At 40.1% G+C, this 23,423-nt stretch overlaps 1 protein-coding gene across 1 annotated transcript in view; it reads left to right on the top strand.

Annotated features, from left to right (window-relative positions):
* The first annotated feature begins 96 nt into the window (after positions 1 to 96).
* The window catches only part of LOC146380394 (sodium/hydrogen exchanger 9-like), a 67,958-nt gene continuing 44,631 nt past the window's right edge, over positions 97 to 23,423 (top strand). The window contains exons 1-7 of the mRNA XM_084939449.1: positions 97 to 1,275; positions 1,668 to 1,840; positions 5,817 to 5,894; positions 6,099 to 6,175; positions 8,476 to 8,588; positions 20,204 to 20,309; positions 22,473 to 22,611. Coding sequence (XP_084795575.1) covers positions 1,122 to 1,275; positions 1,668 to 1,840; positions 5,817 to 5,894; positions 6,099 to 6,175; positions 8,476 to 8,588; positions 20,204 to 20,309; positions 22,473 to 22,611 — 840 coding nt within the window. The 5' untranslated portion in view covers positions 97 to 1,121. The remainder of the gene's footprint in view (positions 1,276 to 1,667; positions 1,841 to 5,816; positions 5,895 to 6,098; positions 6,176 to 8,475; positions 8,589 to 20,203; positions 20,310 to 22,472; positions 22,612 to 23,423) is intronic.

Raw genomic sequence — 23,423 nt, forward strand, 5'->3', positions numbered from 1 at the left:
CTCTTTACTCTTTACGACAACCGTTCTCTGTTTACGGGCACGGTTGCTAAGCGATTATTCTAATATTGTCTTGTCTGGAATGCCGCCCCCAGTGCAAACTTTGCCAGAATTTCTATTTTTTTTTTCCTTTCATGTCGCTCCAATTAGGCTAACACCAGCCTTTTAAGGAATTTGTAACATTACCTGAAATTAATGTTCATTTTAGATTGTTGTACCGTTTAGTTTAATGTGAGAAGGGAAGAAAGATGCTAGAGGTGGTAAGTAAAAGAAACCATACTGCTAATATAAACGGCTGCATAGTTAAAGTAAACTCATACAAGGCCTAATTGATATACTTTTTTCAGTTTTTTCAGTCAACAAAAGCACAATAAAATAAAATAAAAGAAAGACAATACACTGCAGGTAAAAGATGTCGTGCTCAGTCAATGTGGCCTAAAATAAAGACTAATTCATAAACCACTTAATTTTATTTTATTCTCTGTTAATTTATGACTATGAATGATTCACTTACTGATAAAGAACGATAAACAGTACGATCAAATATCGCAGCAGCTGAGAATCACGCTTTCATATGTTTGCATTGTCTGCCATCTGCTGGAAAATAGGAGGATGACACCCAACGTGTGTTATTTTCTGTGGCTTACGAAAACACCGTCAATATTTTTTATTGCTTTGCAAAAACATAATGTCAGCAGAACAGGTAAGTAACTGTGACACGTATTCTTTTCCCACGCGATAAAGGATTTAATATATCTCTCTCTGAATGTCCAGTTCTTGCGTGTGCTTAACTTTTCTTTGATTGTATCTGATTTCATCGGCCTACATTTGTGTTGCATTAATGACGAAGCATAAAGCAGCTCTGTATTTCGTCATTTATAAAAAAAAAAAGAAAAAGAAAAACATACCAACACATTTTTATTGCCCTACATTATCTTATCTTTCTTTTTTTCAATTAAAAATATGGTGCTTTTTTCCCCTCCAAGCCTTCGCACGAAAAAACTGCAAATTCCAAGTATTACTGAAGGCAGCACGGGCTCTCAGGGCGCTGCTGATGCGGATGTTGCTGTGTCTGAGCCAAAAAAAGTAGCAGTTCTTTCCGAAAAGTTTGACCCAGGCTTTTGATGATGTCGGGCGCTGTGCAGCAAAAACAAGATACTGTAGCGTTACCGGTGTTCGCTGCTGTCACCCTGGCACTCATAACTATCCTCAGTGTGTGGAAATTAAAGCAGTTCAAATATAAATTGGTAAATGAAGCTGGGGTTGCAATGTTTTATGGTAAGTAGCCTAAATATTTACAGACTACGGAAGCCGTTATTCAGCAATACTTCCTGGACTCGGGGCTTGAAGGATGTATCGAAAATGTTTATAGAAGACATTTCTGGGGTTTCATAGGCATGCAGTTTTGGACACCGGCATCTCATTTTGCTTTATTCATCATTTTATACGAGAACACAGCATCTTTAGATGACTCCTGATATGCAGGTGTAACAAGCAATCAGTTGTCCTATACTTGATGCATGGAAATAGTTTTAAAATGTGCACATTTATGTCAACATGTGGCACATTGCACTTTCATTCTTTTCCAGAACCCAAAGTTTTTGTTTTTAGTGTAATATAGTGAATTACCCCTTTAATAACAGTTTTTGCTGTTTGTAATTCTTTTGCAGGTTTGCTTCTGGGGTTAACTGTGAGATTAATATGGACTGATAAAGGAGAGCAGTGTCCGGGGAACACAACAGCAGCAAATGAGCAAGCGAACACTTCTGACATCACGATGGTCAACATCACGCCACACGGACATGTCGGAAATGAAAAACGCCAGTTTAGCTCACATCCTGAGGTAACTGTAGTAACTATGGTTGTTTGATTTCACCTTCCCTGACAAAACACATCAAAGCAGAATAAATCCAGCAATCTGCCCTAAAATAAACATTTTCTCAAAAAAACAAAAATAAACTACATAATAAAAACCGCATTAAGAATATCTGAAAGCAAATAGCTGCATACAGGATGGTTTTTCATCCTCTGATGTAATTTCTTTTGACTGAAATAGCTTTTGTTTTCATTGTCTTTTCCTGGATCAGATCCATATTGTGCCTCTTGAGTATGCTGGCTATTTACATCAACAGAGTCCTCTAATGGTTCTTAGTTATTGGTTTTCCTTTAAACTCTCATGGTCTGTTTGTTCTTAGAAAAAGTCAAGAGTGGTGGTGCAAGGAAAGGGAGGACGAGAGAGCAATTTAACCTTTATTAAGGTTTTAGTCAGGATCAGATAGTGGGGATTACATTTTCAGGTGTGCCATGCATACAGAGGGAAATTAAATTTAAGGGACCACATATGGACACAGTTCCAGTCAAGTAAAATGAAGCAACACAACACGGATTTAATCACTAAACAACAAAACAACTAAATTAAGCTTTTGCTAGCAACTGTAGCGCTTTCTCGCAAAATTGCGCTCTCAAGACATTTCCCTGCTTGTTTACATGCAGCAGGCTTATAATGAGATACTCTTGCAAGCAGTTTTCTCTGCAGTGCAGGAAAGATGTAAGATAGCATCTCAACAGGCATTGCAGCATTTTCCTCTTAGATAAAGTTGGACACTTCAATCTGTGTCAGAGAACACAGTAATGATGCAAGAATGAGGGGCTCTGATAAAGTAAATAATACACCAAAACACAAGGATTTGCTGCTGATGATAACAAAAAGACGCAAAAAGGGGTATGGTATGATTAAAAATCATTTAAATGGGAGCCAGTTTGATGTTTGTGAAATCTGAAATCTGGTTTGAGCTCCTACAGACAATGATTCGGATTATTCAAGTACCGTAAATTCATGTTATTTCTGTCACTGAGGTGCAACAGGAGTAATGCTGCAACCTTAAGCCCCGGGGCTGCAAACTAATCACAGCAGTTATTTGTTAAAAAGGAATTAGCAGAGACTCTAACATCACTTCTAAGCAGAAAAGCCTAAGCCTCAAGAGCAGACCTTTGGCTGTCATCAGCATGAACACAGTTTTTTTCCGCCACGCTTTCATATTTTAGCGCCGTGATCAGAGATTTGTCATATCAAAGAAGCCAAACGATAAACTGGAGCTTCAGCCACACATGCACCAACGAGCTTAAGAGAACGCGGAACGAGGGCGTTCTAAATTGTGTTTCTTAATCTCGGTGCCACATTTCACCGCAAGAGAAAGGCAGCAGTGAGGCTTGAACGTTGCGAATCATCCCGGTCGAGTGTAACTCTTCGCTAATGGCTTGGACTTTTTGGCCCCTTTTGAATGCATGGGTCTCATTAGCAAACCAGCAGAGGCTACCACAAAGGCCATTACATTGGTCAGACCCGTTCTGTGTTGCCTTCACGCCATTAAGCCTGATACATATGGGGTCCTAGCAGGGAGAGATAAGGATTTCATTGCATTACTGAGTCCATTACGTGCCACTGGGGAGTAAGGCATTAAAGTTTGTGGTCTGATTAAATTTAGTGCTGCTCAGCTGAAGAGGCAATTAGTGCATACAACACACCTCCATTCTCAAGTCTGTGGTGCAGGTGGCCCTTTGTATAAAACTCCCAGCATATGCATAATTTATTGATTACAGTGTATCTGTATTAGTATGTGTTGCACAGGTTTGTATTTGTCATACACAGCCTGCATAAATGGGGAAAAAACATATATATAGTGGTGTGTGGGTAATTGCAACCACAAAATAGTAATTTGTATTGAGCTGGGTTATGGTAGCAAAGAAAGGAGCAATTTGTAGCTCTAGAAGCACCTCAAGTCTGAATTACTGAGAAAGCATATTGGCTTTCCTAACTCTATAGGGGACTCTACAGCATTCGAAATATTAATTTAAAAACAAAAATGCAATCTTCCAAATGTCCCCAACATGTACTTGGGTAAATATTCACCAAAATGCAGTGCATCCTGGAAATAGGATTTACAGAGAGAGGCCTACTTTCATTCATCTAAATAGTCATGCTTCTGTGTTGTTGTTTTTTTCCATAAAGCTTCCTTAAAGCAAGCCAAATCTAGGTCGTTCTTAAATGTCTGTGACCACAGCAGTATGTCAGCAAGCGTCACTTCCCCCGTCTCACTCCTTTGGCCTGAAATGTAATTGAACTCAAGTAAGGTTCTGAGCAATGTAAGACCCTGTGCAATGTAGGAACCAAAAAAAAGTAGTTTTATTTTGATCTGAATTGAATATCGCTGCCTTTTGATCTTCAAAATGTATCCACAATAGACTTAAAAAGGATTCAAGGATGAAGAACATGAAAGGCTACCTTGCTTAGCTGCTTGCATTGCATCACATCGGCTTGGGTGAGAAACAGACAGCGAAAGAGCACGCTATGTACAAAAATACTTGTGCACGCTGGTTTTTATTTGTATTGACAGTAATGCAGTTGGGGTTTTTTTTAAGATTGTGTTTTAATGTCATTTACTTGTTTTCTGTGTGGATGTAGCACTGGGTTACCATAAATTCTGGGAGCTGCTATGATGAAGATTGACAGAAGCAGTTAGACCTCTCTTTTCTTGTTATGCCTTGCTTTAATCAGTGTGAGTCAGAAGACTTGGGCAGTACACAGTGATTATATCATCGAGCCACTGAGAGATCTGAAGTGATGTAACCGCACTGTAGCTGCCAGATTGAAAGTTCAGTTTGTTGTTGAGAAGATTTCGTAGCATTTTATTACTAAAATGTTTTTGAGCACACAGATCTAGATAGGTGAGAGCATGCTTTTGCTATATATCATGAGGTGGAAGCAGTTAAAAGATAAAAAAAAAAGTGGTACATAAGAATGAACGCGGGCGTTTCCATGATTTTCTAAAACGGGGTGACACGGGGTAGACCATGAGCCAGTGAGGGTGAGCCATAGGAAACAATCAGAAATAATTACTAAACAACTTGGAAACTGATATAAAAATTCAGCATTAGCTGGCTTGTATAAATATAAATGCCACGATAAAGACTAAACTAACAACATGCAGCACGGGCTTTTTGGTCATTAGAAGCAAATCACTGTATTTCACTCATACTTTGATTTAAGTTCACTTTCACAAAAACCAGGACTGAGGGAATAGTGGGCAGCAAACGAAATCATAAAGTTAAAATGTTAATATTTTCATATATAACCAGAAAAAAGTCTATTATAACATTATTTATTTGTATTATTTATCTCTATGCAACATTTCCAATGTTGCACTGAGGAACCCAGGGGTGGGGTTACTCATTGGTAACCTTTGCCTCCAGGTGTGGAAAATTTACATGTATAAAAGATGGATGTAACCAAATAGTTTGTGCAGACTTGTTTTGAAGGCTTGATATGACCGTTTCTACGATCATATACCTGGCTTTAAAAACACACATGTGACGAGAAGGAGCAGGTCTTACTGCTCAGATAAGATCCATTTTTAAGCACAGTATGACCACAATAGGCTAATTTGATATGACCCAAAGTGAGTGAGTGAGCCCGCTATCTCAACAGGAATGTGTTTTTCCAGTAGAATTCTATAAGGCTGCAAAACTATCGCCATCTGGTGGCCTTCAGATAGAATGCAGGTTTAAGGCACGCCTATGCACGTAGCACATATCCCATTTTTGTTATTTACAAAATTTGATTTTGTATTTTTGTTTTGGTTTTTGAAGAAAGGAGATATCAGGTACTTGAACACAATTGAGAAAAGGTGCATGTTTGCCAAAACAGGGCTGCTGAAATGAACTGTGTGTGTGTTTGTGTATGTAATCTGTCTGTCAGTCAGACTCTCTTGCTCCCCGTGAAGCATTGTCAGTCACCAACACAGCAGCTCTGTCTTTTACAGGAGACCTTTGATCTGCAGATCCTTTTCAATCTGTTCCTGCCACCCATCATCTTCCATGGAGCTTACACTCTTAATCAGGTGAGACTGCTCTCCTGACACGTCTCCCAAAAGGGTGTAAAAGGCCATTTCTTTTAATGTACATGGGTTGTCCATCTGTTAAGGACTTCCCATATGGTGCACTGTACTGATTCTTACACCAGATGTATTTAATGTCTACTAAACTGTTGTCTTGTTTGTTTTGTGAGTGTTACTAATTGGACTAATTTTTATTTGTTGTTCTAGAAACGATTCATTGCAAACCTGGGATCTGTTCTCACCTACGCTTTTGTAGGTACCATAATCAGCTGCATGTGCATAGGGTAAGAATTCTTTGTTTATTTATGCAAATAAACTGAAGTAAAAGAAATACTGAGATGACAGACAAACACGGTTAAACAATTCAGGCATAGCTTTATGGTGCAGGGGTTAGCACTGACTCACAACAAGAAGGTCCTGGGTTTGAATCTAGCATGTGGGCTTTCTGTATGGATTTTGCAACTCATCTCTACATTGGTTCTCTCTGGGTACTCTGGCCTCTTCCCACAGCCCAAAAGCATGCATGAGCTTGAGATTAGGTTAACTGGTGATTATGAATTGACTGTAGGTGTGAATGTGAGTGGGAATGGTTGTCTGTCATGTGTGTTAGCCCTCTGACAGGTTGGTGACCTTTCCAGGGTGTACCCAACCTCTTGCCTGTGACAGCTAGGATAGACTCCAGATGCCTCCGTGACCCTGAATTGGATACGTGGATGGACATTATCTAACACATGTCACCAGTAATATGAAATAGTGTTCTGTAAATGCCCCCATAAGTCAAATCCTGTGCTTACACCTGTGCTTTTGGTTCTACGACTAATCAAAATTTCTGTAAAAACACTACAGTGCACCAAACTCAGCACGAGTAATATTGATTTTGGAGAGAGTACAGATATCTACTGATGCTATTGTAGCCTGACATAGCTAGATGGCACTCTCACACTCTGAAGGAATTTGAGACTCTTTTTAAACCAGTTGTCACTGATGCACTAATTGCTGCACAGAGCAAGTGAGAAAACCTCAGAATTCCTTAGTTGTTGTTTTCTTGCTTTAACTTCAAGACGTTTTGTGGTTAGAAGAAACTGAACAGTCCAGGATTTACACCCCCCCCCCCCCCCCCCCCCCCCCCCCACAAAAAAAAACAAAACCCACAGCATTATTTCATCTAACATTTCCTTAATAGGCTTTTAAAGCTTCTACTAGTTGTCATTTTTACTTATTGTGTTTTCTGTTTATGTATAAATGATCTTAACTCCCCCAGTCAGTCATTTCAAACAAGTGGGTTTGAAGGTCATGTGCTTAAAGTATTGCCTGGAATTAACTGGCTAAAGGATGTTGCCTTCCTTCCTTGCTCCATCTATTATTCCTTTACCTGGAGCAGCATTTGTCAAACTTCCCCGTTCCCTCTGGGAAGCAGGAAAGGTTTTGTTCATGGCGCCTCATGTGCTCTGTTTTTAATGCTAAGGCACCAGAGCTGACCAGTCCTGCTGCTTGTTAGTGTGTCATATCCCATAGGGAGTTAGTGTCGTGAGAGTGTGGGAATCTTTCTGTCTCAATTTACAGTCCTCTTCCTGTCTTTTTCTGTGCCTGACTCTCTCATTTTCTCTCTCTCTCTCTGGATGTCTAACACACACACACACACACACACACACACACACAAACACACAATGCACAATTAATCATCTTAACCGCAAGTCTTCCTTAAAGATACACGAATAACACAGCTTAGTTGCTTGACCTGAGGACAGTGCTTTAAATACTGGCTGCAGGGGCCAGGTCATGTGCTGTCACCAACAGAGCTATGCCAGCGGACAGAAAGGTTCCCCAGAGGACACACTGGCATACTGATTATTATGGCATGCCCTACACTAACTGGATTAGTACTCAGCATACATCAGTTATCACTAAGGAGCTGAACTGTTGAATGCTGACTGGACGCTTTATCAAGTCTTTGTGTACAGTTTTTTTTTTTTCTTTATAAGCGAGATAACACAGTGGAGATACAATACTAGATTTATTTTTGTATTTGGCTCCAGAGCTGATAAAAATATTGTGTCATTTATATTTCTGTCAAAGTGCCCTTCACAAAGACTGTTAATCGGTTATATTTAGTGTTCTAGGTCATTGTGCATGCACACACACACATACACACTTATGCTGTTCTGTTATGTTGGAGAGTACCGTATATAACAGTGTCTTAAAAGAATGCAAACAGTTAGGATAGATGGATACTGACCCCCAAGATTATTTGTGGTGTGTGTGCGTGCGTGGGTGGGTGGTTCCATTTAGTAGGTGGATGTGGGATCGGGTTCGGAGCATATGGATATACACACTCATTCGCATTAACATGGATAAAATAATAAAATTCCCGGCACAGTCGCAGCTTTGTGTGTTCGCTTGTGTAAAAAGGAGCTACGGCCTGGAAACGGGTCAACTCACCTGCTGGTAGCGTCTGGCCCCATTACCCAGACTACTCTAGGGGAAGCCCTGCTGTGGTTAGAGGGATGACTGATAGACCTGCTCTGGCTGGCGCTCCCTGATGACCTCACAGTGTTTCCTTCTGTCTGTTTGTCCTCAATCCCAGGGCTTGCATGTACGGCTTCACCAAACTGATGCTACTGTTGAGCGAACCAAAAGAAGAATTCTTCCTCACTCACTGCCTCCTTTTTGGTGCCATTATGTCAGCCACTGATCCAGGTAGTCAACCTTTATAAATAACCTTCTGCTAATAGCTCACCACTTGCAGTGGCAGCATTGATCTTGTGGTTTTATGCATATGTGCTTTTATAATTTGTAAAGCAAACATGCTTCTTTTTTTTTTTTCTTACCACAAGCAAAAGATGAAATGTTTGGCTGTTGATCACAGTCGATACATAAAAGTCCCATCACCAGGCTCTGCCTTATACATACAAATTAGTTATAGAAATAAAATCCATATGTGTTGAGCATATTTGAGGAGGTGCATATTGCTCGTTTCTGCAACTTTTTGGGGAGTTTTTATTTATTACTGCAGATTCACTGAGCAGTTAACGTATTAGATAACATGTTTCAAAAGGTCAAACCTGGTGCACACTGTTCTTTCACACCTTATTTTGTTTGGTTTTAAGTAACAAGGTGTAACATTGAGATTGACAGACGAATCTTTGTATAACAAAAACATTGACAGCTAAGGCTACTGTATATGCAGGAACAGAGCCACAACACCCACTCAGTAGCTGTAACTGCTTTAAATTCAGTGCACCTTTCTCCTAAGTGGAGTACACACAATAAAATCAGTGGTCCTCAAGAGCAGTCATGTAGAGTGTCATACGGCATCCTGTGGTAATGTCCTCATTTGGTAATGAATTATTTATACGGTAAGTGGCTGATAGGGGTGAGTGTCAGCGAGGAGCTGTAGGTTATGGTGCAGCTGTCACACTGATTGACATTATTTTTGCCACACCATGCTGCGTTCATCTCTGCCGACTCCGGCTCACTTGTAGCTTTGATTTGAATCACACTGTGATGCACCGATGGCCGAAACACAGATATGCCTCACCTGCTTCCATCTCTGCAGCGCTGGTTTTCTGACTTTTGGAGAAGCAGCTGTCCGAATTTTCCAGTTCATTTCTCTTCTTCGTAAACTTTCAGTCACAAGGCTGAAATGGACGAACGCAACAGAAACAGGCTCAGTCTGTTACGCTGTAAGACAAAGACGTAGTGATTCTCAGAACAATGTAGACGTGTCATCATGTCATAACCCTTGCTTGCTTGATAGCTCTCTGGTTGTGCCACTGCCACATATATGCTGTAAAGCACAAAACTTTAGTGCTCTTTATTTGAGTTTTTAAAAAATATTTATTAAACAATGGCATTGGTGAGCCATCTGACTGATCCCAAATGTATTTTTCTGCTTGGAGATGACTCCAGAGATATAGCTGCGGTTTTAAAAGTGATATAAAATACTTGATTTGATTTTTTTTTCCTGTTTATTCTACGTTGAATAAAGTGGAGGGATAGGTAATAGCATTTGCTGCAGAACTGAAGCAACCTCGCTTAAAGTGGATGCTGATTTTATGCTGCAACTACCACTGAGGACACTAAAGTAATGTTACTGTATTGTTTTTGTGAAATTACCATCTTAGAGGTATAGGCAAAGTATAGATTTTGAGCTTTAGATGAATCTGATATTCTTTAGAACGTCGTCTTCGAGAAAAAAAAAAGTCATACTCCTGTAAGTGTGGAGGGTTTTTCAAAGCAGCATTTAGGCATAACTATTACAGAAAGTCATATGAATATTTCTGTTTTCTGTTGGTATTATCCTCTTTTCAAACACATGGCTCAGCTCAGTATGACTCAACATGTCAAAAATGTGATTAGCATAGTAACCTCTAAACCTAGAGAGATTATATTGGGGTCTTATCCAGGGCCCTATTCTTCAAAACTGAAAATGTACGTTTTCACGTCTTGTCTGTGAAAATTCACACTTGGGAACGGTAGAATCTGCTGACTGTTCAAATATCTACGTAGGTAAATTTGCAATACCTCATTGTTAACATTTCACCTTTAATGTTTCATTAGATGAGGCTTCTTCTGGGTTTTATTCATCGTTTTTTGTTGGCAGTAGAGCCAGGCCCACCGTCTTGCTTTTCCTATTTGTTCCTTTCATTTGGCATCTATTGATTTTTAAAAAAAACAAAACTTTTTAGTTCTATACAAGCCACCACAGAACCATAGCTATGAAACCTGTTCCTCCAAGACTCAAAATAAAATGCATGGTTCAGGTCACAAAGTGGAACACCTGCTGTGCTGTATCCTCTAGCTGCAGGGATGGAGGCAGGTCAGTGAAACCCTCACTTAACTTCTGAAAGGAACGACTTCTGTTTCTGTGCTACTGTTTTGGCTTTCCTCTTTAAAAAGATATATAAATACTCTCACACACAGACAGAGAGCGAGAGAAAGAGATGAGCACCGAGAGCCTTTGGAGGAGGTGGTCTTGGTCCGTTTCCAAATGAACTCCTGAGCGGTTCTTTTATGGTGTGAACGTGATCAGGCCCCAATCTGAACCATCGTGTATTTGCTTTTGTTGCTCCCAGCCCAGATACATCCGCCCAATAACCAAAGTGAACATTCTCATGTAGTTTGTAGTGATGCAGTTTGGTTTGCTGAAAGAGAAAGTAAACAAACCATAGGTGTGGCTCAATATACCAGCAGCATAGCGTCATCAAACACAGAATTTTAGGCATGTTATTGCAACAGAGGAGCAGAAGTACAACATTAAGGTAAACATGGAAGGCCACAATTGGTGCTCACTAAGCACACATACAGTATGTGTTCAGTCTTTATTAATATATAACAGGCTAAGACAAGTAATGTAATGCTGAATTCTGTGACCGGTGTGGTGCATAATATACAATAATTCATTGTTTGATGTCACAAACACTTTACCAGTTGCACATTTTGGTGCACTGACACTGACTTACAACAGTAATTTCCACCGTCTTGCATCACCTCTTATTTTAATAACCCTTCGGTTTTTGGAATGTGTGTGTGTGTGGGGGGGGGTTCATTCTTTCTGTATGTAGGATTTCATCCAGTCAAAAATTCAGGGCTTCCTTTGTCTTATTTTTCTTTTCATTGCCCAGACTCAGTCACATTGAAGCCATTGTTTTGTGATACATGTAGAATGTGGTTTGGAATTTTCTTATTGAAAAAAGACAGTTCCAGCTATTGGGCAAGAAAATTGAATTTTCACACAGAAAATTGCCGTCAGTTTTAGTCTTAGTCAGTCAGAATCATTTCAAATCAGCCAGCTTGCGCCTGTTATCAACAGTCTGCATCCTGCCACTCCTCAGTTTCACCTAAGGAAATGCATTTAGCTCGAGGTGGAGAAAGAAAACCATCACAACATTGTAATGGGGGAGCTGGCACTGCAAAAGAAGTAAAACCTGAAAAAACTAGCTCACGAGTGTTTAATGAGAAAGCCAGAAAGTGTTTCCTCAGTATAACTTTTTTCTTTTTTCAAAGGGCCATGAGTATTATTTTTTAAGACAATTTCTCTAACTAAAGTGAATTAAAAAATTGTTGTTTTTTTAAAGTGAACAAAAAAGGCTAACAGGCAACTTTATGAATGCAGGTTGTTAACCACGCTTGCTAGCTTAGGTACATTTACACACATATTTACACTCCACTCTTTCATCCATATGAGGTAATCCCCTAGGTCCAAAATATCAACATAGCAGTGGCTAAATGCTAACATTAGATAACTTTGACTGGTTCACAATGAACCTTCAAAATGCAGCGTGTAGTGGCTGATGTCACAGTGGCTATATCCATACCTCATACTGTCTATTGTTAAAAGTGGTACCTCTTTAGTTTGTTGATTCAGTTGTGTTATTTATATTTAATGTGTTTTTGTTGAGTATTTAATTCAAATTATGAGAATTTTGGGCTCAGCTGTCCTTCAGTTCATCATGTGTAGCATCAGTATACAATTAGCATCAATTGTGCCTTCACAGATGTGCAAGCTACCCATGCTATGTGTACTCATGAGCCCCTTGCCAGATGCTGAACTGTGAACTGTTAACAGATCACTTGGTTCCTATCTAGAATAACTTTTATATATTTTACATGCTATATCTGCACCACTTTAATTTACATAGAAATAAGTGACTGTTTAGCAGTGACTTTTATATCTTAAATTCTATAGTTTTGGTTGGTTGTTTTTATATTATCAGTATAAGCATATCAAATTGATGTGCATCTTAAAGATGTAAACATCTGGGAAATACACTAAGAACCTTAGTTAACTTGTTCAGTCCAACTTGAAATGAAACCGTTATAAAAGCCTCAGTTTTGCGTTTTTTTTTTACAGAGCTGGGGAAATTATAGTAATTCCCTGTTGCCTGTTATCTCCTTCCTAATCCTTCATCACTTTGAGTATTATATCTGCCTAATTTGGTCAAATCAGCAAGCAAATCCCATGCTTTCTGACTAAGATGGTCGCAAGCTTTGCCTCTGCTAAAACTCAGCAATGGGTAATTTGACCTAATAAAGCTCCCTTCGACCCTTTCAACTGTATTATGTCTGAAATAATTGTCTAGGCTCTCTACCTTATGGTGTTGCTGTGGAAACTGATGAACACTTGACAGCTGTAGGATGGAGTTTCCATGACAACACAGCCAACCAGCACCTTGTGAGTGTGAGTGTGTGCGGCAAGGGTGGGTGTTTTTATTTTTTTCCCTTTAGTGTTGGAGTGTGAGGAGTGCATGACATCCTGTCATCGGCCAGGCATTATGGAAGCAGGGAGACGGAGCAATTCTTATTCCAGGGCCTACCCCACACTCTCCAGATAAAGGATTTCCCCCAACCAGAAAGAGCTTTAAACTTGTCAAACACCAAAGAGCCAGATCTGTCAAAACAAGTCCTGAGGCCGCTCTCTGGCCACCGCTTGTATTGTCAGTCTGGTCGTATCCTTGCTGTCCTGCCACCGCTGGTCTGTGTGTTCACAGGGCAAAACTTAGCAATCAGCCTTGGCTCTTTTTCCACATCAGAATGTTTCCATCACTAACTCAGAGTACTATTTTTGCATTTTGAAGTCAACAAGTGGAATACTAATCCACCAGGAGTTGTTATTGTTTTGAATATGATAATGTCCGGCCTTCAGAATCGCACATATCCTTGCATGTGTATGTTTATGACTTCGCATTTGTGTTGTCTTTCCTCATATCTGACATTGTTTTTTGTTATGATAATTTTGTTTTCCTTGTTTGGAACCTGGCCTGACTTCTTCTCTGGCAGTTACTACTGTCCATTATTAGATGCCTGCATTTATCTGTTTATATCAGTCTGTCAGTTTGTGCACCTATCTCTGCATCTCATGTAAAACACTGTAATCTAATCTACTGTAATTGAACCAATTCTAGAGCTGATATCTTGCAGGAGATACTTGAGGTGTCTGGAAGTCTGGAGCTACTAGGCATGTCACTATCTCTTCAGTGTCAGTATTCTGCCTGTCACTCAGTGTCGACACTTAGTCGCCTGCTGAGCTGAGGATGCTGTGTGTGCATGTGCTCATTCATATGCTCAGCATCTTCTATGTGATATTTACTCTTCGTGAACTCACCGTGGAGTTCAAGTCAGCTGATGCTGTGTTGAGACGGGTTTGGCTAAATAATAAGTAAATAATCAGTTTATTAGTATTTTCCACCACCGATATGAATTTCCTCACAAATGATATGAGAAATTAGGATTCCTGCAAGCCAGATTTCATAAATCTCATGAAGAATTTTTACTAAGGCTCTTAAAAAAAAATCTGTGTGTGTTATGAGCCGTTCTCTTGCTGATACAAATACAGCCACCTACAGGGTATACATGATTTCAAGCTGTACCCCAGGAGTGAAAGAGGCATCGACTCACCGATCTACCTCAGCAGGATCTGCTCACTGATTGTATAAGTGTTGCTGTATTGTGGGAAAGAGGGGAAGCAATCAGGACTAAAACGGTGGAGTGACCAGAAGGCGGGATGGCAGACATATAGGACCGTTCTTTTCCTGCTCATGATCCCTTGAGCAAATTAGAGCTGTGATGAGGATGAAAGGAAACCAACCACAACTAAATACCGATTTTCCCAAAGATATTGCCTAAATTTCTGCTTTAATGAGAGTTGTGAAGTCGTGCTTTAATAGGGTAATCAAAGGTCACCCACTGGCGTTCAGTGGGTTGAGATATGACGACTGCAAAAGTCATATTGTAGCATATAATTTACCTCATTTTCATACTTTTATAACCATTCAGGGTCCCTATGGATAGCCTGGTGTTATAAATGCTGGTTCACTGAAATGGCTAAATAGAATGAAGCCATTGTCAGCAGCACCTGTCTATTCTGCTCTTACAGCAAATTGCCTAAAGTAAGCTGGACAGAAGGGGAGATAGAAGCTACTGATGTCAAGACATGAGAAGTCCTCAGCTATATTCAACTTAAAGTCAAGAACTCTGAGAATCTATGAGCAACAAAAAGAGGGCCAGAGAATTAATGTGTGTCAGACTTACAATTTAGGATAATAGAAGGAAAATCCATGGTTAAATTAGAAAAATGAACCCTACATGTGCCAGATAGCAGAAGATGAAGAGGAATCCATTGGAAGTATCATTCAAAGAAACTGGCTGGCATCAATTAATGCTGCCAGTCACTAGAAAAGGCCTAAGGGATAGCACAGTGGTGGTGACACATGGTGACATCAGAACACCTCTGATGCAACAGAACAGTAAAGATGCCACTAAATCCAGACAGTAGTTGTAATATGTAAGATCAACAAGCACACAGGGGAATTAAAAGTGCCTAGGATAGTGTCCAGGAGCATCTGTGCTGACTGTGGGTCAGACTTCCTCAAGCCCTGATGGAACGCACCACCAGAAGTGGTTTAGAAAAAGAGATCTTATGGAATTTTAAGTTCCAGATTCACAAGCAGCTGCCAACCAAACAAGCAGACACAGTAGTAGTTGACGAGGAGCAGAAGAGGACAGCGGTAATAGATGTGGGAATCCCATGTGACCGCACTATAAGGAAGACTGAGAGGGGTTAAAGAATCAACCGAAACAGATATGAAGGGTCCAAAGTGGTACCAGTACTAACAGGAGCCATAAGTCCTGTGATAGACTGGGAGAGTAGCTCCAGCAGCTAGGCATATGTTACAAAGCAGGAAACAAATATATACAGATGGAGAAGACCAGAGTAAAAAATAGAGAACACTGAAAGTAATGGACAACCTTCCATAATTCATCCAAGAGCATACTGACAACATATCCAATAAGTCACCAAAAAATCCAATGAAAATGGGCACAGAATGACAGGCGTCTCTCACCTCAGTAAAGCTCAGTGGTCAGGAGTTCACTATCTAAAGAGAAAGGGAGAGTGGTGAGACAAGCCATTAAGGCGTTGCTGAATTTCCCTACAACTCACCATTTGGGAGAATGCTCATTCATGCATGCGCGCTGTCATTGCATTCACCTTCATTTTCTCCTATTTATGGGAGTTTATCCCATAATTGTGGCAAATCTTTCATTTTAGTCTGACAGATGAGTCGGTACTTGTCCTCCAAAAATTTCCTTCTTTTACTTCAAGTCTTACTTATTTCATAACTACTTTAATGTAAAACCTGCCCCCCATCCTTCCCCCCTTTTTCCCCTTACCACAACTGCCAGTTGGAGCTATGCATTCAACATTCAACATTCAACATGCTCCAAGCTTGCATCACAAGTTATAATTCAATGCTCAACATATCCATTTAAATGCAGGAAAATCTCCACTGCAACCTGTAAGTACACTGCGCATTGGGGAATTAAGCACAGTGTAGCGAAGCGTAGTAATCAGTCAACCTGTGAGTTCAAAATGAAAAAGATCTGAAGTTGTCTGGTTCCTGTTGAGATGCTCAAAAGCTCTTCAACTGGAATAAAGTTCAGAGAGGGACAGACAAGCTCAAAGCTGCCAGCAGGGTCAGTATAAACAGTATATTCAGGTAGCAGTTTTTTCTAGCAGTGAGTTAATCTTTTATTTAAAGCACCACACAATCTTATCTTTTTTCACAGCCAGGTTCCTCTGATTCCCAGTAACCTAATTGTTATCGCTCTCTGTGGTGAAAACTGTATTAATGCCTCAAGCTAAAGAGTGTATGTCGATGTATATTCACGGTCACTGAATATGAGTATGATATGAAACAGCAACACCTGCAGCTCTAAAAAAAAAAAGGATACAAGTAATTGTAGCAGCTGGTAACTGTGAGTGGCTAAGTATATCTGAATCATGTTAAGAAATTCAGTCTTTCATATGTCTACGCTCGCTACTCCTCCCAGCAAACCAGCAATGTTGTATATTATGTCTTTTAAACACAGGAAATGTGACCCATGAAACACACAGACACAGTTCTGAACTTTGTTTTAATTATATTGTAAGTGGATTTCAAATTTAAACATGATTTTCATGTTTGAGATTTTCAACTTTGGCATAAATGAATGTAATTTTTGTAAAACTATTTGTTTATTTGATTTGTGCTGACACTAATTTGTCATTGGGCCCTTTATTATTCTCTTTGTATATGCTACCCTTGGGCTGCATATTTGAAAAATACAATATTTCTTATCACTTTTACGCTGATGACATTCAAATTTATTGTCAACTGACTGATGATCTGTCAGCATCACTGCACTTCCTGTTCGATTGCCTGAGAGAGGTCAAAGATTGGCTGTCAGATAACTCTCTCATTTTAAATGAGAAAAAAACTGAAGTTATGGTGTTCGACCAGCTTGTTGCCCAGCTGGGGCCCCTGCTGGGGCCCCTTGCTAACTCTCTCTCTGATTCTATACGTAACCTGGGTGTCTACTTGGACAGCTCCTTTAAGCTCGATAAGCAAGTGTCATCTGTAGTTAAATCTGGCTTCTTTCAATTGCGCCAGATTTCTAAAGCTAAGCATTATATACCACACAGGGACCTGGAAAAACCTATCCACACTTTTGTGACCTCCTGGTTAGACTATTGCAATTCTCTCTACTGTGGTCTCCAAGCCTTCTCTCTTCGAAGGCTGCAGCTTCAGAATGCTGTGGCTCGCCTTCTTACTGGAGCCAGAAAATCTGATCCTATTACTCCAGCTCTTGTTGATCTACACCGGTTACCTATCAAATATCGCATTGAGTTTAAAATTTTGCTACTCTCTTTTAAAATCCTGAATAATATTGCGCCCAGTTACCTCACTGACCTCCTCAATCTGTACACTCCTTGTCATGCATTAAGATCATCAGGTCAATTACTCCTGGCCCAACCTAAGTTTAGACTGAAGACCAGAGGTGATCGTGCCTTTGCTTCAGCTGCACCCAACCTTTGGAATAGCCTCTCTGCTTCTATTAGTGCCTTGGACTCTATCCAATCCTTTTAATCAAGATTGAAAGCGTACTTATTTGACCTGGCTTTCCTGACCAGTTAATACCCTTTTTAAACTTTATATTAAATTTATTGTTTTATTATTAATTTTACTGCTGTTTTTATCTTCTTAGTAGATATTTTGTATTCACAATCTGACCTTCCTTCCTTCTGTATTGGGGTTTGATACCTATTTTATTTAACTCTTCTGGTCTATTGGTGCCTCCATTCTGTCTGTGCTAGTGCCCGATCTGTACCCTGTTATTGACTTGAATGTTCTTTCTCCCCTAATTACTGTGAAGCACTTTGGTCTGCCTTCAGGTTTTTAAATGTGCTATATAAATAAAACTGTATTGTATTGTATCATCCATTGTTTATTTAACAAACACTAAGTCAACATGTAGAATCAGATTATTAAACTATGCCTGATGACTCAGTAGTTTAAAGAACCAACTTTACAAGCAATAACTTAAATACTGGTTATTGCTGTGCTTGAGAGTTGGTGGAGTATGGTGTTGATGCCGATGTGTTGTGTTTTGTTGTCAACAAACGTGGGACTGTACAACAGCAGTCCCCAATGCCTGGGCCACGGACCGGTTCTGGTCTGTGAGTCGTTTGGTACCAGGCCGTGAGAGTTGAGGCTCGGGTATGAAATTTATGGTTTTCAGGGTTTTTATCGTTAACTCGGTTTCCCTGGGTGTTTTTTTTCCCCGTGCTATAGTTGTGAGCCTTATTTTGAAAGAAATATTTACAAGTTACCATAGCAACCAGAGAGCATTAAGGGGCAGAGAGGAGGACGTTACTCTCAATGTTGTTGGCGCATTTCAGGAGGACGCTGCTAATAAAGTTACACAATTACACAGTGAAAAAATACCACTGTTTTCGTCTTGGTGGTATTATTTTATTTTTTTGTCTTTATCTAAGACACCTTAAAGGCCGGTCCATGAAAATGTTGTCTGATGGCGCAGAAAAGGTTGGTGACCGCTGCTGTACAATATGTCTTTACTTTGGTCTCAGCTGTCCAAAGGTTATCGTTGCAGATGTTTTGTGGTTTGTCCAGATGCAACTTTGCAAACGTAAGCCGTGCTGTCACATTATTTCCAGAGAAGCTTTTTCCTGGCAAGCCTTCCAAACACGCCATGCTTCATGTTTCAGTTCAATATTTTTCTACTTGTACTGCCATAAACTTTAAGTCCTGGGAAGACCAGATTATATTTGTTATGTTCAGATACATAAAACCTTAGAATTGAAAGACAGTCTACATTTTTCCCATAACTGTAGTGTACAGGTGATTGATCCAGTGACACAATATAGGCCAAAAACTATGATAAAATTATAATAATTAAATAATTTACTTTTTCTTTTTGTAAAACAATATGCGTTGTGTCCATGATGTAGCATTAGAGAACACCAAGTAACTGTATGTCATGTTGATTTAGACCATTACTATATGCAGATTGCCCATTTCAATGTAATGTAAAAGCAATGCTTATCATGTTTGAGACTATTAAACAGAATAGGAAGTTTAAGGCAGATTGAAGTATTTATATTGGAGATACAACAACTTTATAATTTGTGGCAAAACATCCAAACTCATCATTGGACCATGAAAATGACACACTATTCGGTTACAACTCAAAAGGCTTAACCTTTATCGTCACAGGATACATCGTAAAAACTGATCATTTCATTCTTGGTGGGCAGCTGGGTAGAGTAGAGTCTATGGAAAGGGGGAAACTAAAAATGGTAGGCTTTCTATTGGGTTTACGCATGTATCTAAGAATCTGTTTTTATTTCTTTGAATATTAAAAGTGGCTGCATAATTTCATGCATGTAGATAAGAAATATCGCATGTTGGTTACTTACACTTTAAAGGGTCTTTCTTTTGCTAAGGCCCACTCACATAATGTAAAGTTTCATGAGTTTTCAAACATGTGTAGCACTCCAAAAGTCTCACATCACTCAATGCTTGGATCCTAAAAAACAAAGAAATGTAAAGTTCCACTTATGTTAAACTTTGCATTTTACTTTCATACTCCAATTTCCAGTTGTTACAGTGGGGAAAAAAGATTATGATGAGCAATGCACTTAATTTGTTCATGTATCATTAACAAACATAGATATTATCTTTCCCAAGTCATTGTGTAATTTCTACATCCTGTTTAGCTTGAACAAATCTTTGCTTAGTTTGCCCAGTTGTCAAAATCTTTATCCCACTGCTGTCGTCATACTGTAGTTTTTTGTCAGCTTACTTATTAATTCTTGTACTTTCTCCTCTTTGTAATAGCACAGGAGATACTGGGGGACACTTCTGCTGTGTAATTAACTGAGAAGTTTTTCTGTTTCTTTTCAAGTTGCTCTACTTCCTGCGGCCATTAATAGCAGCACTTCTCCTGTTTTGTTTTTCTTTCTTTTTTTAAAGTCTCAGTCCTTGGCCTGTTATCAGATCTGCGTGTGGACTTGGATCTGCACATGCTGCTGTTTGGCGAGAGTGTCCTGAATGATGCCGTTGCCATCGTCCTGACACAGTGAGTATTTTGCTTTAGTATTTCTCCAAGCCCTGAGAATGCAATCTATTTCAAGGTTTAATTGTGTGGGTGCTCAGACTTCTCCAAATGGCATTATGGGGGCGGATGTGGAGGAAGGAAGCCTGAGTGGGTGCTGCCAGCTTTAAGGAAAACAGCAACAATCCCTTAAATACTATGCAGCGAACTGCATATGTGAGTTGCCCCAAGCACTATCAGCATCTCATTTAGGTCCTTAATGCCAGAGTAAAGAGACAGTCCCATGCTGCGAACTTGGTTATCATAGCTAATGTTGACTTTGGAAGAATACAACACAAAATTCTTGGAAACTCAGAGCAGCCAGGATGCAGTCATGCATTCTCCATGCATTTCATTTGCTTAATTCTTTCCCCTTTTCTCCAGCTTTTCACAAAACTAAGCATGCTTCTGTCCTCGCACATTGCCGTCATTGTCTGCTCTGTTTACACAATGCTAGTGAGCAGAGCTAGTCGTGTAGATGTGAAAGCAGATGGCAAGCCGGAGACAGAGAGGGGTGAAAACTCACATCTCCACAGTCACAGACAAGCAGGCAGACACACAAATAAAGCAGGAGGAGAGATGACAAGATCCGTGAGCATCTGTGCTTATTATCTTTAAAAAGACTGATGCAAATATATAGAACCTGACATTCTGACATCTCGCTTTCCAATTGAATAAATAGGCTTGCCAATTTCTAGAAGGGGAGTGCAAATTGTTGCATTGTGTACATTGTACGGTGGAGGAGGGAGCCTGCAAGTCTTCCCAGACAAAGAGTCAGATAGTGTTCTGTTTGTTCTTAGAGTGGCGTGACCAGCCTACATGCCATCTCCTTTCACTCGACTTGGTCACTCGCCTGCCGGTCGCCCTGGCCCCATGCACAAAGCTGGCCCTTATTAGTGAGCCAGGCGGGGTCCTGGCACTAGAATTTTAACAAGCTCCCAGAGCAGCTCAACCTTACGCTGATGTGCCATCTCACAGTCGCAAAACGTCCTGCTCCAGCAGCCCTGACCCAGCCACCATTCAGCCAGGTCCTGCTTTAACATCTTGGGATCCCAACTGGGATAACGGTCCAAAACATCTGAAGTTACAGTCTCCAGAAGGTCACTCTGATCACTGACTAGTGGGCAAAAAGCACCACAGGAGTCTTTCTTTTCGGGGAGGAGTGGGGGGTAATAGATTTCCTCTTTTTAGCATGCTGAGCTCATTACCATAGCTTGACTGATTCTTCCCCTCCCGCTATAGAGATTAGGGCCTGTTGTGATGTGTGCTTGCTCATTCCAACCTGATGGTACTGAAATTGCAGAAATAGTATAAGAAGTATAAGACAACTTTTTATGAGTGGCTACCAGATGCTGTGCGCGGTGTGTTTGTTTCTTTACTGTGAGCAGTAGCTCTGGGTCCCATTAAATGCAGGGAAACAAAAACAAGTGCCACTTTGCTACTGTTTTTGCTGATTCCATAGTTTGTGTTTCATTTAAAACAATCTAAGTCCACGGGGGAGTACATGGGAGGGTCTTTGCTGGCTAAAGAGATTGTGTCATTCCACAAAGGCAGGCTGCTCCATCAGCCACTCTCTTGGTCGCTTGTCTGGGCTTGCATTACCACAGGCACCCCCTCCATCCCACCACACACAGACATGCACACAATTTCTTCCTCCCTCTGTCCTCCCTGTGAGGCCTCTTTTGCACTCAATGACTTCCATATGGAGGCCTCCCTTCCTCTCACAAAGTAAATATTTATAGCAGTGTGAATAATGCTGCCATCTTTTTTTTTTTTAACTTGTTTCTTACTAGCTACACTGAGATGTCTCTGAAACAAAGAAAAAATCCTAATATATTTTTTTTCTTTTTCGGGAAAAGATGGAAGTTCTAAGGGAATCATGTAATCTAAAAAAGGAATGACTCCAGTAAATAGCACTTAGCTCAGCATAATAAGAATGTAAATTTATGCTCATTGTTTTCCACTAAGAACCCAGTTGGTCGTATTTCTGATGACTGTTCTTATTGCAGAGTCATAAACTTTTTTCTTTTTTTTTAATTTGTATTCTCAGCATCTGTAGCAATCAAAGTTGTCTCTGTTGTAATTATGCCTCTGGCTTGTTTTTGTTCCATAACGGCTCTGTTTGCATTTGCTTCATGTTTCTCCTAGTGCCATCACCACCTACACCCGGATGGATGCAGGACTCATCTTCGACCCCACTGCCTTTCTCCACGCCTTTGGTTTTTTTCTCATAGTGCTCATTGGCTCCTTCCTCTTAGGTCTCATTTTCACGGTAATAACAGCCCTCATATCCTTTTCATCCCGTCCCATCTCTGCCTCTACACCCCAGACTCAATTATCACCTCAGCATCCGCCGCAGTATATCCTGTTCCTCAACACTGTAATTGCTTCTCTAACAAACCCCTACTGTACCACTTTTACCAACAAAAGCGATGCAGCTAAAGTCTAAAGTGCTCCTGCGACATTAATGGCTGCAGAGAGGTCGTCAATCAAGCCAATAGCCTATGATGAAGTTTCGACTTGCGCCGTTGTCCGGCGTTTCTCTCTGATCTTCAAGTAATTAGACTTTAGGATGAAAAATGGGAATGTGTCATGAGGGGTTTGGGCCAGGACTCAGCTCTTATTTACAGTGACTAATCTCTGGGTGTAGGCAAACCACAAAGTGAGCATTTATTAGATTTTGCTGATGCTAACCACAGCAGCATCCTGCTCTTGTGTCTGCTATTTGTTAAAGAAATTCACCTTGATGTGTAGTTGCTCATTTATCTTTTAATTAATAACCACACCTGTCCTTATTAATTACAAAAACAATCAGGCTTAAGAAGGTGTATTTTTATTATTGCATGCCCGAGGAGTATTTTAAGCGCAGCCTCTTAAATACCCTTCAGGCCTAACTTTGTAATATTTCCAGTAGCCAAACTTACCCTTCTTTTCTTTCTATGTGGCTGTCATAAATATAAAAATTCTAGTGTCTACTGTTTTGCCCAGAACACCGTGTAACATATTGCTCTATGGTTTGCACCGAAGCTTTGCCGGAGGGGATGTGGGACAGTGGAGCTCACAACCCGCGTTTACTCTGTATGGCCAGTCCCCTGACTT

Source organism: Perissodus microlepis, chromosome 9 (genome assembly GCF_051167445.1).
Source record: "Perissodus microlepis isolate ML-2025 ecotype Zambia chromosome 9, ASM5116744v1, whole genome shotgun sequence".
Taxonomy (NCBI): domain Eukaryota; kingdom Metazoa; phylum Chordata; class Actinopteri; order Cichliformes; family Cichlidae; genus Perissodus; species Perissodus microlepis.